Here is a 15984-nt window from a genome sequence, read left to right on the forward strand (position 1 = left end):
ATGATTAATATACGCATTGCAGGGTCGAAAAGCGATGTGACATCGTGGGAAGCTCAAGTGCTTCGTAATGCGGACAGGCGTCACGCCACGATAGGGAGGATCGCGAATCGGGCACCACGCAGTGCACCTTTCTGGGGGCGCAGTTCGATCACACTCACTACAGGCGGTGTCCCTGAGTGAAAGGTTTGTCCGGTCTGTACGCGCCGTGCCGTCGCTGAAGTATTTAACCATCGCGGGAGTGGAGTTATGGCGTCACGTTTTTTTTTACGCGGCTGCCATTTTTGGTCAGGCGTTTATGCGACTACTACTTTTTCATCAGGGCAGCGCGACGACGATTATCGGCACTTGACCGGGGGATTGTGCAGGAGACATCCCCGGCGAACCTTCCGTCGGCAGCGGTTGGCTTGGGCGAGAGATTACGACACATCATCCAGAATAATTGTAAGCGAATCATCAAGCCCACGGAAAAGGCATCGGCTGCCATCGTCACGGATGCATCGCTCCATGGATGGGGAGCCGTTTTTATTCCAGGCTCCGGCGACGTTAAAATTGCCGGAGGGAAGTGGAAGAGTAAGCCTTTCCTTATCATGCAGGCCGAGGCACGCGGTACGCTCTTAGCCTTATCGGCCTTTTCCGCCATTTTGCCATCCACCATGGACATTGGGGTAAACAATACTCTGTTTCAAGGAGCGGCGGATAAAGGCAGCTCAAAATCACGCGCCATGACGTGGGAACTGCAACGGATATATGAGTTTTTGGACTCTCGCGGAATACAGGCATCCTCTGGTTACGTACGGTCTGCAGAATACCCCGCAGACAGCATATCACGCGGTCGTGTTTTTACACTTCAGGACTTGGCGAAGGGGTGGAACTTGCGAAAGTGAGCGGCGGGGTCTTGTGGTTGGAGGGCCCCAAAGTCTGCCACTTCGTAAGTAATAAATGTTTTATATCCTACATGAGTTCAAAAGGCCACGTAAGCTGGTCACGATTGTCGCAAACAGATGGTGTATATATACTTAATTGGTGTTAAACTTTGAGGGTATGATGAACTCCCATTCTTGTTCCATTCAACCCTTTTTTATTTTTACTTGGTTTGGTTTTTATTATTGAAAATATCTGGATTTGGCCGGCGGCGCAGGTGAATATATATATTAAGGTAATTAAAAGTTTTGTTTTGCAGTTTGGTGTGGGAGTTCTGCAATTGTGCTTATTCCAACCGACGAATTTGTGTGTGCAGCTGCTGCTTGTGCGTGGTTGTGTGACTTGTATTTTTTTTGCTTTTGCTCTGCGTGGACGGAAAGTTATTTTGTGCTGAAGGCTACACGCAAATGAAAGGAGTGATGGCGATGATGATGACTGGCCGTTTGCTGCTGGTGTGTGCCCTCTGCGTGCTGTTTTGCGGTGCCGGCGGAGGTTGTGTATGCGATGGCGGACCGCTGCAGTGAAGGTAACGGGAATTTATTGACGCACATGAATAATGCTAAAAGTGACGGGGTATTTCCGAGAACTGACTGCAGTTTGTTATCCACTCAGATGGGATTAATAGGGGCGGTTGAAGCTGGGGAAAAGGAGGGAGCAGAATTGGGTGGTGCAGTCGCATCGGAAAAGCCCAAGCAATTATTATCTGGTACCACGTCAAAAGGTAATAATGAGGTTTTAACGCCTGGTCCGCCAGCACCGCTGCCGACACCTAAAGCATCAGATCAAGTTGAACAGAAGAAACTGTTAAAAACGGTTGATCCACATGGAATTGGCGATACCAGGAATCCCTCAGGTGGTAAGGCAACAGAGTCCCAATGCCAAAGCGTTGGTCAATCTTCATCTGGCAGTACTGTCACTCAACCTGGCAATGATCACAATTTGAATAATCCTTCCAAGAGTAATGCATCCTCCAATTTCACGCCGACGGATGACAGTGGCGTTAATATTTTTCCTAACACTCCCGAGCTGGGGGTGGGAGCACTGGAAAAGGTTAACGAAGATGAAGATAAAAGAAAAAACCAAAACAGGCAGTACAAGAAGGAGCGGAAGAACACAAAGAAAAAAAAAATGATAATTCACCAACAGGGACACCTGAAAATGCAGTGAAACTGAAAACATACCACACGCAACATCACCATCACTAATAAAAGCACCAGCAGAAGTGGCACTGGAAACAATTGCAAAAAAAGAGGGAGATTCAACACAAGCACGAGTGAATGGACAGTCAAGCCATGAAGATACCGTGCCCGTGCAACAGCTACAACAACCCCAAAGCGACATGAAGTCAAACAACAATTCACAAACTGAGGGCGTTGCCCCCATCACAGCCAATTCGCAGAATGAACCATCTGACGGCCATGCAGAAACAAAGCCACCATCACCCACGGAAAACGGTAATTTTGCCAATAATGAAGCTGACAAGAGCACTGAAGAGGGCATCCCGAACAATGATCCAGCAGCTGATGGTGCAGGGACACGAGAAGAAAAACAAAATGAAAATAAAGAAGCCAATCCGAAGGAAACAGTGCTGGCCACAAACGCCACAACGGGTGACACCTGGCGACAGTGACGGCAGCACCGCGGTCTCCCACACCACCTCCCCTCTTTTGCTTCTTGTTGTTGCGTGTGCGGCTGCTGCTGCGGTGGTGGCCGCGTGAGAGTGATTGTGAGAGAGAGCCGTGCACCGCCCGCACACACACTCTTCCTTCTCTCTCTGTGTGTGTGTGTGTCCCCTTGCATGGACTCTCGCCCTCACCTCACCCCACGAGACACACACAATAATGTGCCCATTGTATATATGCATGCACACCCATGCAGGCCCGTTGGTGCTCTCTTTTGCACCACATGCACCGCTGCCGTCCTGCCTGGCTGCATGGGCGGAGCACCGTAACTGTTTCTGTTTTGTTTTTATTGCATTGAGTGGGCGACCTCTCTCTCTCTCTCCCTCTGTGTGTGTGTTTTGCTTTACGGGAGTAATGAGAGTGTGTGCGCTGGTCGTCCCACGCCTCGGCTTCCCGTCACGTGTGTGTTTTGAATCTCTGCTTGTGTTGTGGTTGAATGGGCGTATTTTCATTAACCATCATTTTTTTTCTTGTGTGGTGACGTTTGCGTTTCATTTTTATTTTCAATCAATCAGTCTTTGTTGTCTCATCAAGCCAAGAAATACTTTTCCAACAGTCACGCCGATGGTTCAGTGGCTCCTTGCCTCACCATGCCCTGCAGCGCTGCCATTGCTGCTCATGATGTTGATTTTGATGTGTTGTTCCAGCGGGTGCTTTGCTGCCAGCCTGACGTACCATTGCTCCTTTGACAAAGCGATGCGTGTCGACAGGACGAAATCGATGCCGGTGTTGATGAAAAACGTGCCTTTGGTAACGGGAAGTACGTCGCAGACATACACCGTCATCGGGGGGAATGGATGGGCACCCATCCGCATCAATGTGTCGACAAGGGACCTGGATAATACCAGAAAGTATTGCAGCACAGATCGTTCTTATGTGAAAAATTTATTGACAGACTATTGCGAGTGTGAGGGCAATGCTCTTTCCGATAATAAGAGGAAAATCCTCATCCAAAATGTTGTCCCTGCAGCTGTCAAACTGCATGCGGATCGTCTGCTCGTCCAGCCACTGGAGGGTCCGTTGGTTGTGCCCCAATTTGCCACGGGCAGTGTTTGCAGTCGTTTCACTGTGCCTTCTGAGCATCATACCAAGGGCGTTGCCAATTCTGACATGGTGCTGTACGTGGCTGCAGCGCCGGGTGGTGTGTGGGCACTGCCGTGCGCCACGCTGGAGGATGGCCGTCCAGTCGTTGGCGTCATGAACATTGCCCCGGCCGTTTTATTTCACGGACGCCTCGCTACCCGCATCGCCGCGCACCTGATGGCCCATGCTCTCGGGTTCGCCCACTCGCACATGGCCAGCCGCAGCATGGTGAGGAATGTTACCGGTGTGCGTGGCAGGGAGCTGTCGGTGGTGGTGAACTCGACGAATGCCGCGATGGCTGCGAGGGAGCACTACAACTGCGACGACATTTATGGCATGGAGCTACAAGATCAAAATGGGGACGGGACTACGCTGGAGTCGCACTGGTCGCAGCGCCACGCGAAGGATGAGTTGATGGCACCGATTGGGGGCGCCGGCTACTACACGGAGCTGACGCTGGCTGCATTTGCTGACCTGGGCTACTTCAAGGTGAACTGGGATATGGCGGAGCCGATGGGTTGGGGCAAGAATTCGGGCTGTGAGCTGCTGCAGAAGAGGTGCTCCGAACTGAACCTGAGTAAATATTCCCAAATGTTCTGCAACAGAGACGAGGTTGTCGAACGCTGCGCGTCGGATCGGTATTCCAGTGGTTGGTGTCATCGGAGTATCATTGAATTTTCAAAACAGCCCCCGATGGACAGCTGCCCCATCATTGATCCCGCGATGGACGTGAGGGACCTTGAGGCAGTTTTTGAGAAGGGAGAATATTTGTCTGCGAGGCCCGGGGATAAGCCCTCTTCGTGGTGTCTGGACACGCTTCCCACCAACACGACAGATGCAAGGTACCCGGAGGAGACGTATCTGAGTGCTGCCATGCATGCGGAACTGAAGTGTCTTGGCATGCAGGTGCATCTGAAAGTGACTGAAAAGCGCGGCATCAGTTGGCTCCCATGCACGGACGGGGCGACGATTACATGGGGCACACCACCCTACGATAAGGAAAACGTCATTTGCCCTGACTACGCGGAGGTGTGCACGATATCCGCCACCGGCGGCAGTGTCATTCCCGTGGTTTCATGGGACGACGAGGAGAGGGTGTGGGACAGGAAGGTACGCCCGGAATTCTTGAAACAAAGTTCACCAGAGGCGCCCGTCCCTGTTGCAGGAGCAGGTGAATTTGGAAAAAAGCACGGCGAGGATTTCTTCACTACGGAAGTGGAAAGCTCGATGGGGGAGGAAGAACAATCCGCGCCGGAGGAGGGAGCAAACCCAGCAACCCTGCAGTCAAGGGAGAACACTGAAGATGGGGATGCGCAGCCAGTACAAGAAAGCATGGCGTCTCTGGCTGGAAGTGAGGGACTGCTGCCCAAGGAAAGCGAGGGCCCTGTTCCAGAAAATAACCACTCCGAATCCGGGAGCGGCGCGAGCCAAGAGGACCGCCTCGCTCCGCTCAACGACGCGAAACCGATACTGCGTGATTTGAATGTCGACAGCACTGCGCGTGTGTGCGTGTCTCGGGTGTCGATGCTTCTTCTTCTGGGACTATGTGGAGCTGTGGCAGCATTGTGAGGCAACGAGTGTGGAATTGCGACTCCTCACGGAGAATACGTGTTGCTTTTCTTGCGGTTTTTGATGTTTTTCTTTAATGTTTTTTTTTTAATATTTCCCCACTTTTTTGGTTTTTTTGGTGTTTTTTCGAATACTCAGTTTCTTTTTTTTTTTTTATGGTCGTTTGCTACAATCCGTTATGAGCGACGTGTTTCCGACTTTTGTTTCCCTTTTGTTGCCCACTCGCGGTGCCGACGTCACTGCTGTGCGTCCCACGGACTGCACGAAAGGAGGAGTGGAGGAGCAGGCCGGATGCCGCATGGAATATAAGGGATGTTGTGTGGGCTGGTGGGAGAGTATAACTTCTTTTTGTTTTCTTTTTTGTTTGTGCAGGGAATATGCATACGCCCCCGATCTTCTTTTGCTGCATGGCACATGAAAGTCCTGCCGAACCAATTTTTTTTTTATTGTTTTAATATTTTCAATTTTTTTTTTTACTCCCCATCCCCTCTCTTTTGCTTTTGGGGGCAATCACTATGGACACTTTTTTTCCTTTTCTACTCTTCCCTCTTTTAATTTTTCTTCTACACTCTTCCTGTGAGGGGTGCCGTGTGTTTCCCGCCCAACTGCTCCACTCGCACACCCACCGACACGCTCACGACGACGGCCCTGTGCGCCTCGCCTGCTGCACGCATGAGGAGGGGCCGTGACGTGTGGGCGTGCGACGAGGGCCTGTGGGGCGGAGCACACATTTCTTCCCTCTTGTTTTCTTTGCGGCCAGGGCGGGCAGACAGTCGCAGCGCCACACACACAGCCACACCCTGCCGCCGTGTTTTTCTTTGATTTGTTTTGCTTTGCGTGTTTATTTTACGCGCTGGCATTCCCTTCGGGGTCGGCCTCGTGAGCATTTCTTTTCTTCTCTGATGATTTTTTTCTTTTGCTGCGCTCACTCTCCCGATGGAGTGACGCGACTCCCGTCATGTCTGCGTGCTTCTCTCAGTCCCCACACACACGAGTGACTGTGCTCTGCGGGCCGCACTCGCACGCCGATGAGAGGGCTGAGGGGAGCAGCAACACGCAGATGACCGCACGAAATATAAACGGTGTGCGGACACATGGAGGGTCGGACGGTTGAAAGACATGTAAATATCTTTTCAATTTTCTTGTCGGACAAAATAAAAAAACAGTTTGGTATGGCCACACGGTAACCATCTGCATTTTCTGTTTTTTTTGTGTGAAACAGTAGCAGAGGACGACTTTTTCTTTTTTCTTTTTTTCTGCGGGGGGTTAAAATGTGAGGAACGGGAATTTTTTTTCCTTTTTAAAATGAATGTTGTTTGATTTGCCGCTGCTTTGCGCCGTGGACCCCTGCTGTAAATTTGTGTTTGTGCGTCCCTTCAGAAGCTTTACGCCTCTTCTCTTTTTTCTCGTTCCTTTTTTCCTTCCTTGTTGAGCGTGGCAGTGGGCGCACACAGCCGCACGCGCAGGACACACACATTGCAGTGCAGGTGGAGGCTTCCTTTGTACTCGGTGCTGGCAGTTGCGTGCAGCTGCCGCTTCCTTCCGTGGACGTGAGGGGAAAAGAGGAGAGAGAGTGCACACCGCGAGTCTCTTTTTCTGTTGACGTGATGCACTTCGTGCGACCGCGTGGGATGAGGCACCGCTTCATGGGTGGATAAGGATCCGCCTGCGCGCGTAGCTCTTTGGGCAATTGCTGGCTCTGTGAGCTTTGTGTGTTTTCTGCAAGGCCGTGGGCGTATACTGTTTGCAGCGTGATTGAAATGGAGGCGGTGGCGGTGTGTCGCTTTTTTCTTTTTCCATGGTGGGTGACTGCTCTCTTGTGCATTTGTTGTGTGGACGCCGTCTCGCTGTTTATGCAAGCAGTGAGTCATGACCTCCATGGAAGGCCGCATTTTTTCAGCCCGGGTTTATACGCCGTTGTGCTATGTATTTGGACATGTTGTTTGTTATGCTCAATTGCTCCTGCCCATCGTGTGGGGGCGGCCCGGGAGTTGGGGGGCAAGCAAGGGCTCGTCATTGCGGAAAGGCAGATATTAAGCTCGGACTACACCCGTGCCGTTGCGGACGTACAGACTCGGACTGCTCAGATTTGTTTTCAGACGGAAGAGGCGCTCAACTACTGCTCGGCACGTGAAACTAGCATTGCGGTGGTTGGCGGCCTTTTTGCGGAAGGCGGAGACGCTGTGTCAACGAGAGGCGCCCACCTCTCGGAGAGGGCCGCCAGATGGCCCCCACGCATGCACGGCAATGGTGCAAATACAAATCCAAATCAATCGCATCGTTTGATGGCCTGGGGCGTGTCAGCATCCGCGTTTCCCCAACCCAATCTTGCGGGGGAGAGACGGCTGGTCAGCACTCAGAATTCTCAGAGCAATTCGGGAAACTAAATTTTTCTTCTTTTTTTGCCGTCGCCTCCCCATCGTCCCCTTGGAAGAGGATTCCGGTTCAGAGGGTCGGGTGCTGCATTTTCTTGCACTGAACGTCACCACCTGGGCTCCGCGTGTATGGAATGAGGGCATCTCCGAAGTCGTCGTTAATCTCCGGAGCGCATACAGTTATAAGTATTGGCACCAGGCGGACGCTCAGTTTCAGGCAGTCTTTGACGGTTTGGTATCGTGCAGGCGCACGTTGGAGACGGAGCGGGATCCCACCGATCATTTCATGGATTTGTTTATGGCCCTACTGCAGACCTTCCAGTTGCATATCATGATGACTACTGAGTCCAGCGCTCCGATCTCCGAACTGCGTGTCCGCCTACGCACGCAACAGCAAAGATCATTGCGATGCCGACTGTGTCGTATTTATGGACGCGACGCATCCACGTGCAACGTACGCAGCACGGCCAGAAGGAATTGCTCGCAGCGCAGATGCCCGTCAAAAACGGCAGTGGGACTGCCCGCCGCTTATTGGGGTGGAAGACGGCAGCCCCAGCCATTTATTCCACTACCTCCCACAAACCTCACAGGCATCGCGCCGCAACGCCGACGCTTCATCCGATCTCTCAAATTGCCCGACACAATCGACGAGAGGGGCAATGGAGCTTATCCGCTAACGGCGCTTGACTGTGGTACGACGAATCACCGACGTCTCCGCTTTGGGCCGGCTACATGAGGAGAGCGAACGAGGTGGCTCGAGAGATGTGGGCGCCGTCAACGCGGGAGTCGGGAATGTTTCTAGCGGGGCAATTCACAACCTTTTGCCGCACGAACGGACGATGAACGAGGAGAGCTGCGCGGCCTTTTTGATGGCACTGTTAGATGCGGCGCCATCGACCTGACGGCACGAAAGGATTCTGCGGTCCATGTTGCAAATGAATCGAACCCCGCTGGGCATGGCGGCTTTGAGGTTACAAAAAATTGTGGTGCGATCGGAGACGCGGCGGGCGCGCCCCTTGACAGAGGAAGAGATGGATCAAGTAATCCGCAGTCGGACCGATTGGAGGGAACGTGTTGTCTTTCGACTTGCGTGGATAACGGCGAATCGTTGGTGCGAGATTGCGGCCTTGACAGCCAAAAATTTCACACTGGAGCCGGACGGGACCATAATTTTGTATTGGCCCGTGGCACCGAAGACGGCGAGGGTGGACCCCCACCGCACCTTGCGGTTCGTGAGGACACGAGGGCAGGATGCCCTCAACGTCATACAGTTATGCGGGACGGTTCGACGCAACGAAAAGCTCACGAATCTGACGACTGCCCACGTGGGGCGAGTTCTGGCTCCTTGGGGTGCCATGGCGCATTCCATAGAACGCGGTGCGTTGAGGCACGCTGCGCAAATCGTGGAGACATGCAATTTGGATCCACACGTGATCTCGCAGTTGGCGAAGCACGTCGACCTGTTTGACCTTCCCCAGAATACTGTTTGATATTTGGGGAGGTACACCGCAATGCTGACCCAGGTATCGTCGCTGTTCGCATTGTTGTGGAGGGAGAAGCTGCGGAAGGGCAGGAGCCCTGGTTGAAAGCAGAGGAACGCTTTTTCTCTGATTTTCATCCTCACTCCGCTACAATTACGAGACGCGCGCCGAGGACGCGTCGGGCGGTCCCCTTTTCCTTCGTCCTCTTTTACATCGGGTGAAAGCTCACGGAGGACTCCAGTCTATGACGCGCGATTGTTGAAGGAGGCGGGAATAATCGAGGACGCTTCGTCTGCAACAACAGTCGGATGGATAATGCCCTTTCTCGTTTGTGGAGGAGAAAACCACCGGTTTGCGACGACGATGGATTGCGTGGCCACGCGACAAGAACAGAGGCGACCCTTATGAGGCTAATGCTCCTCTTTTACACATTTCCCATTATTTGCCGCCTGTGATGGCTGAGGCCGCTTCCTGCCTGGATGTAAAGGCATCCTTCATATTCTCTTTACCGCGGGAGACTCGGCATCTCCTTTGATGCCGCGTGGAGGACGGCACGCTGGAGGAGCTGACACGGCTCCCTATGGGATGCAAGGCCAGCCCAGAAATTCTCCTGATTATTACTTCGGCGATTGCGGGGGTGACGACGGTGGTTCACCCCCTCTGGGCTGCACCTCCATTGGTGCGTGTCGACGTATGGATTGATAATATACGCATTGCAGGGTCGAAAAGCGATGTGACATCGTGGGAAGCTCAAGTGCTTCGTAATGCGGACAGGCGTCACGCCACGATAGGGAGGATCGCGAATCGGGCACCACGCAGTGCACCTTTCTGGGGGCGCAGTTCGATCACACTCACTACAGGCGGTGTCCCTGAGTGAAAGGTTTGTCCGGTCTGTACGCGCCGTGCCGTCGCTGAAGTATTTAACCATCGCGGGAGTGGAGTTATGGCGTCACGTTTTTTTTTACGCGGCTGCCATTTTTGGTCAGGCGTTTATGCGACTACTACTTTTTCATCAGGGCAGCGCGACGACGATTATCGGCACTTGACCGGGGGATTGTGCAGGAGACATCCCCGGCGAACCTTCCGTCGGCAGCGGTTGGCTTGGGCGAGAGATTACGACACATCATCCAGAATAATTGTAAGCGAATCATCAAGCCCACGGAAAAGGCATCGGCTGCCATCGTCACGGATGCATCGCTCCATGGATGGGGAGCCGTTTTTATTCCAGGCTCCGGCGACGTTAAAATTGCCGGAGGAAAGTGGAAGAGTAAGCCTTTCCTTATCATGCAGGCCGAGGCACGCGGTACGCTCTTAGCCTTATCGGCCTTTCCCGCCATCTTGCCATCCACCATGGACGTTTGGGTAAACAATACTCTGTTTCAAGGAGCGGCGGATAAAGGCAGCTCAAAATCACGCGCCATGACGTGGGAACTGCAACGGATATATGAGTTTTTGGACTCTCGCGGAATACAGGCATCCTCTGGTTACGTACGGTCTGCAGAATACCCCGCAGACAGCATATCACGCGGTTGTGTGTTCACACTTCAGGAATTGGCGAAAGGGATCGGCGGTGTCTTGTGGTTGGAGGACCCCAAAGTCTGCCACTTCGTAAGTAATAAATGTTTTATATCCTACATGAGAACGAAGGACCATGCTAATGGTCCACAGAATTCTATATATTGAATGAAAAGAAAACATTGAGGCAATTAACTAACGAACCTTTTTTCCTAACTTGTTTGGTTTCCATAGATAATTTCAGGATCCGGCCAGCTGCCCGGAAGATTATTCTTATTTAAAAGCGTGCTCTTCCTCCCGGGATTGCACCGCGGGGTATTTGTTTTTGCTTTATTCTATATGCTTCTTTTTTATATAGTGGGATATTTTGAGATTGGCGGGATGTCTTCAGCATTTCCGTCGGCCGATGACACGTGCAGTCGGCATTGAGCTCCACGACGTTGGTGCGGTGAAGAAGGGATTTAAGATGTGCAGCAACGCACTGAACGTCCCAATGAAATGTGGGTGTTGTGTGGACACCAGGAGGCTGAACGGCTGAAGCAAATATATTTTTACTTCTGCAGGAAGAATATACACGTGTTTTTTGTTTTTCCGCATCACGATGTTATTTTTCCCTTTTTTTTGTGGGCGTAAAAAACCTCTTCAAGGGAACTGTTTTTTTGCTTTTTAATTTGCTCTTGTTTTTTGTTTTAAGTTTTTATTTTTTGTTTCTACAAGCGTATTGTGAGTTGCCACATGTTGGGCTGCCGTGCCATCTTGAGCTTTGGCTGCCTTCTTTCTTTTCCCTTCGTCTTTCCTGTACCTCCGCTGCGTGTTTTTTTTTTGTTTTTTTTCACGTGCGTGGCTCTTTTTTTGCTTTGCGTGTCTGCAGACACACAGCCGCACGACGTACATGTTGCAGTGCAGCTTGATGCTTCTCGTGCACTCGGTGCTGGCAACTGCTGCATTTTGCGGAAATGAAAAAGAAATATACACTGAGAGTGCGCCGTCGCTCTCATCCCCTGTGGAAATGCTGCACGGCGTGTGGCGGCATTGTTCTGAAATGCCGCACCATCACGCACGAGGACGTGGCACGGAGTGTCCGATCTCTTTTTGTGTCTGCTGCTGTGGGTGTGGGTGCGGCCGCGCCGGACTTGTCGGCACGATGGCCGCAGCGTGTGTCTGTCGCTCTGTTCTCTCGGGAGATATGCCGCGACGCTTTCCCATGTGTGTTGCTTCGGGGACAATGTGCTGTGGCGGCTGTGCGATTGCCGAATGGAGGGAGAGGAGCGGAAGGAAGTGCGTGAGCACCCCGGTCAGGAGTCGCGCTGGGTTTCTTGCCGCGGAGGGCATTGCCCACCCAACGCAGCACCGCTCCTGTCGGGCATTATATATCACTCCGCAGCATCGTAGCCGACACCACCAGCACGCAGCGAGGCAGCGGATGCCGCCACCGCCACGAGTGCGACCGGAAGGGAACACGTCTGCTGTTGCGTTTCGAGGGGGCACACCGTGTGGCACAGTGGCGTGCCCAAAACCTCATCGCGGAGTCTGCACACGACACTGGGCACTGACCGCGGAGTGTTTGTGTCGTGGAGGACCCTGCGGCTGAGTCCCTCTTCCTTTCATGTGGACGGACGCCTGATTTTTCTTTTGTTCCCACTCAGGCGGATGGCTGCGCGATGACACCACAACAAGGTATTCGTTTTCACAATGGAGGGACATTATTTGAAGGGCGCGCATTGGGAATATGAATGGCGAATGCAGTAAGAAAGGGAGTGTCATGGCACTTTTGTGCTGTGCGAATCGCGTGAATTTTTCATAAAGCATGTAATTTGCTTTTTTGTTTTTCTGTTGTGTGAGAGATTACCATGATGCATCGCTGTTGTGGCGTGTATGATTTGGAGTCCTTGCGTGTGGCCGTGGCTGCACCGAATTTTTTTTTCACTGTTGTTTTTTCTGTCAGGTTTATGTGCCCACGTCCTTTTTTCAAGTGTGTGCGGTGACGGCGGTGCCACAGGGGTGCGGGACCGTGGCGAGCGGGATGCATAGACGAACCCTCCGCGCCCACCACGTTGTTGTTGTTTGCTCTCACCAACACTGTGCTGGGTGGATGGCACCCACTTTCCTTCGTTGCGGTGGTACATGTGCATGTGGTTTTTATCGAATACTGTGTGGATGACTCTCTTGCTGTGGATGAGCCTCTTGTTTTGGCTGCCAGTCATTCCTTTGATTATCTTCTTTCTTTTCCTCTCTTGTTTGTTGGTCAGTATTCAGCTTTAACTCGATCCAACCAAGAAAACAAGGGAAACAATGCCTGGAAATCAAGCGTCTGCCGTGCTGCAGGGAGATCGTCAGAGGAGAGCGAGGTCGGAGTCTGAGGATGTCACCGATGAACCCGATGAGACGCGCAGAAGAGTGGAGGAAATGCATCGACCGCAGTGGACACTTTTGAGTCGGGTGGAAGATGTAATGCTGAAGGGAAGCACTAGCAGGACCAACATGAAGCTGAATGATTTTCTTCGGAATCATGTTGGCGGCACGGCGGCCGTTGATGAGGACTACAACGTGATGATGGAGATGTTTTTTCAGGATCCGGATGATTACGTACAAGACCAACAACTTCTTGAAGTGATTCTTAATTTAGCTGCGTATAGAGAGCTGGAGGCTATTTATAAACTTCATTGCGAGGGTGTATTCTTTCTCTGGCAGTGGAACATCTATGAAAGAAAGGATACGGCCACTCCTTTTGCAAGGGCAAAAATGAACGCAGCTCTTTCCCAGGTGCTGAATGAAGAGAGGCATGAGACGGAAGAAAGTCGTTGGGCGGAAGAAAGGGAAAGGCGGTGGCAAAAAGTAGAATTGACCGTTGCCACCACGTTCAAAGATGTGCTATTTAGAGGAAGAGTTCGCGTCATGGACATGCAATTGAATGATTTCCTTGTGATGGAGTCGGACGGCATGGGCATTTTGCCCGCCAATCGGAATGTCTTGCTGAAGGATTTTGTAAAGGATTCTGCGAGGTATATTCGTGGTACGTTTTTACTGCGCGATATAAAGGCATCCGATCGTTACAAGAGGATGGAGAGGACTGTAAGGGATGAAATGGATATGGAGAAAGATGCAGACGACCTTGCGAGAAAGGTGTGGACAATCTACTGAGGTGGTCATTAGCTGCCGAGGAGGTAAAAGCAAATGTTCATAACCTCACCAAACGTTTCCTGGATGCAGCCTTCATTGAATTGATGAGCTCAATGACGATGAGTGCGCCGATGAAACTGGAGGGATGCTACGAGTCTGTGTACAATGCGAGGTGGCATCATGTCGTGGAAGTTCCTGGCGGCGAGAAGACGGGACTGGAAGTGAGGGAAGGGTAAGCACCACAGTCATGGAATTACAGGGCAGTTGGCTACTGTATCGAAATGGATGACGGTGTGCAGCAATCCGGTGCACCACGACTCAGGCTGATGGTGCTCACCTCAGAGAAGGGATGGCCGTACACGTGGAATCTGAAGGGGGTGGAATCCGCTTGTGACTGCCATGTGAACTGTGAGGTGGAGCGAGTGTGGCATATCGTCAAGGACGATTTAAACAAATTGCTCAGCATTCTCCGTTGGACCCACTTTAAGCCTGGGCGACGTGTGTTGGTTGGGAAGCCCGGGATCGGGAAGTCGATGAATGCCCGTTCGTACCTCCTCTACCAGCTGCTGCACTACGATGTCGAGCAGCTCCCAATGGTTGCGTACTTTATTGGGCGTCAGTCATTTCTGTTTGACAAGATCACAAAAACGGTGTCAGTGTACATGGATGACCCCAGGATTGAGGATGTTGTAAAAATTTTTTCCTTGCGTGGGGTGAAGGGGTATTGTATCTACGATGCGGCATTGGCATGTCGTCAACCGGCTGCTGGTTTGCCTTGCAAGGGATGGGGCATGATTGTGGTGACACCACCAGAAAAAAACGAATATGAACGGTGTACAAAAAAAATGGACGCTATTGACATCGTAATTGATTGTCCCGAAGAAAACGATGTGAGGGCAATGTGCGTTTGGATGAAGCGCAATTGGCCCCTGCAGGAGCAAGCGGAGTACTGGGAGGAGGTGATGGGTCGCATGAATAACGTGGGACCAATTCTCCGCTCCATCTTTGGCAAACAGGCATGTGATGACCGCATTAAAGCGTGTCAGCAGGCCGTGGATGGGTCGACCGCCTCGGAATTGGAGCGCAATTTGGGTATTGGCTGCTGTTACTCGTCCAATGACAGCGACTTGTCTCGAAAGCTTGTGAAGGCTGTCCGAGTACGACGAGGAAACAGCATTGAGTCGCCTCTGACTGTACTGGTATCTCCCCACGTCGAACGTGAAACTTTGTCCAGGTTGGAGAATGAAATGAAGCAGTCCGATTTTATTTTTTTCGTTTTGAGGTTCTGGGATTATGCCCCACCATATATTATTGAAAAGCATGCCGTATCCGCATTTTTGAATGAGGATTTCCTGCGTGCGATAAGACTTAAAATCAGGGAACTGAGGCCACCAGGACGACGTGGGCCACACAGCTGTGCGCTGAAAGAGCACTCAGACACGAGCTTCACCAGAAAAGAGGTTCTGCCGCCACCGGAACGTCTTTCCAATCCGGTTGCTATGGACCACTGGGTGCTGTATGAGCCGAAAGTCCAAAACTTTCCGCTGGTGGACGGCTTTTTCTTTGTGGACTCAAATCCGAAGACGCTGGTTGGACTGCGGATGACTGCGGCGGGTGGGCGCCACACCACCGCTAGCACTGTGAGGCAGTTCACTGAGTGCCTGGCGGCATATTTTGAGGGTTGGGAGGAGTTATCGCGTGACACGTCGTGGGAGATGATTTACGTGCAGCAGGCAGACAGCACGCCGATGAATGACTGGCAGAGATGTGATGTCGTCAATTCCGATAATGTGAGCCGCGATGAAAACCGAGAGATTGTGGCGTTCTGGGAGGAAGAGGTGCACCAGTACCTAGCAGTAATATCATCCGCTGACGCCAGAAGAGGCGAAGCTCTCTGAGGTGAGGAAAAACGAAATAGGAGAACGGATTAGGGAATGAAAGGGGTAGTTTTGATTTCTGGTAAAAAAACATTGTGGGATCTATATATTTTTGGTTACTTTTTTGTGTGCATGCGGTGCAGGTGCGCCAGCATCAGGCGGCAGTATATCGCACACAAATGCCAAAAATGTCCAACACTATCGAACATAACAGTGACAGAAGAAAATTAGGGAGGGAGTGGGGTTGTTTGTTTTCTGGTGAAAAATATTGGGTGATCTTTATATAGTATGTTTATTGTGTGTGTGCATGCGAGGCATAATTGGAAAATTGCCCCGGTATGAGGGAATCATTGTGGCTGGC

At 51.7% G+C, this 15984-nt stretch overlaps 1 protein-coding gene and 2 pseudogenes across 1 annotated transcript, besides 6 other annotated features; all 3 read left to right on the plus strand.

The window, feature by feature from the left end:
• Positions 1–973: a mobile genetic element.
• Positions 1–15984: a sequence feature (areas not merged during assembly with more than two copies in the genome that could not be assigned to a particular haplotype).
• Positions 885–984: a mobile genetic element.
• On the plus strand, positions 1327–2640 carry Tc00.1047053510139.10 (annotated as a pseudogene).
• On the plus strand, positions 2763–5255 carry Tc00.1047053510139.20 (surface protease GP63, putative; the record flags this gene model as incomplete). The annotated part of the gene is made up of 1 exon (XM_803383.1): positions 2763–5255. The coding sequence occupies one exon, from the start codon at positions 2763–2765 to the stop codon at positions 5253–5255; it is 2493 nt and encodes an 830-aa protein (XP_808476.1).
• Positions 5689–5731: a sequence feature (AT_rich).
• Positions 7204–10909: a mobile genetic element.
• Positions 10677–10898: a mobile genetic element.
• Tc00.1047053510139.50 lies at positions 12888–15683 on the plus strand (annotated as a pseudogene).

Source organism: Trypanosoma cruzi, genomic scaffold, assembly GCF_000209065.1.
Source record: "Trypanosoma cruzi strain CL Brener 1047053516647 genomic scaffold, whole genome shotgun sequence".
NCBI lineage: Eukaryota > Euglenozoa > Kinetoplastea > Trypanosomatida > Trypanosomatidae > Trypanosoma > Trypanosoma cruzi.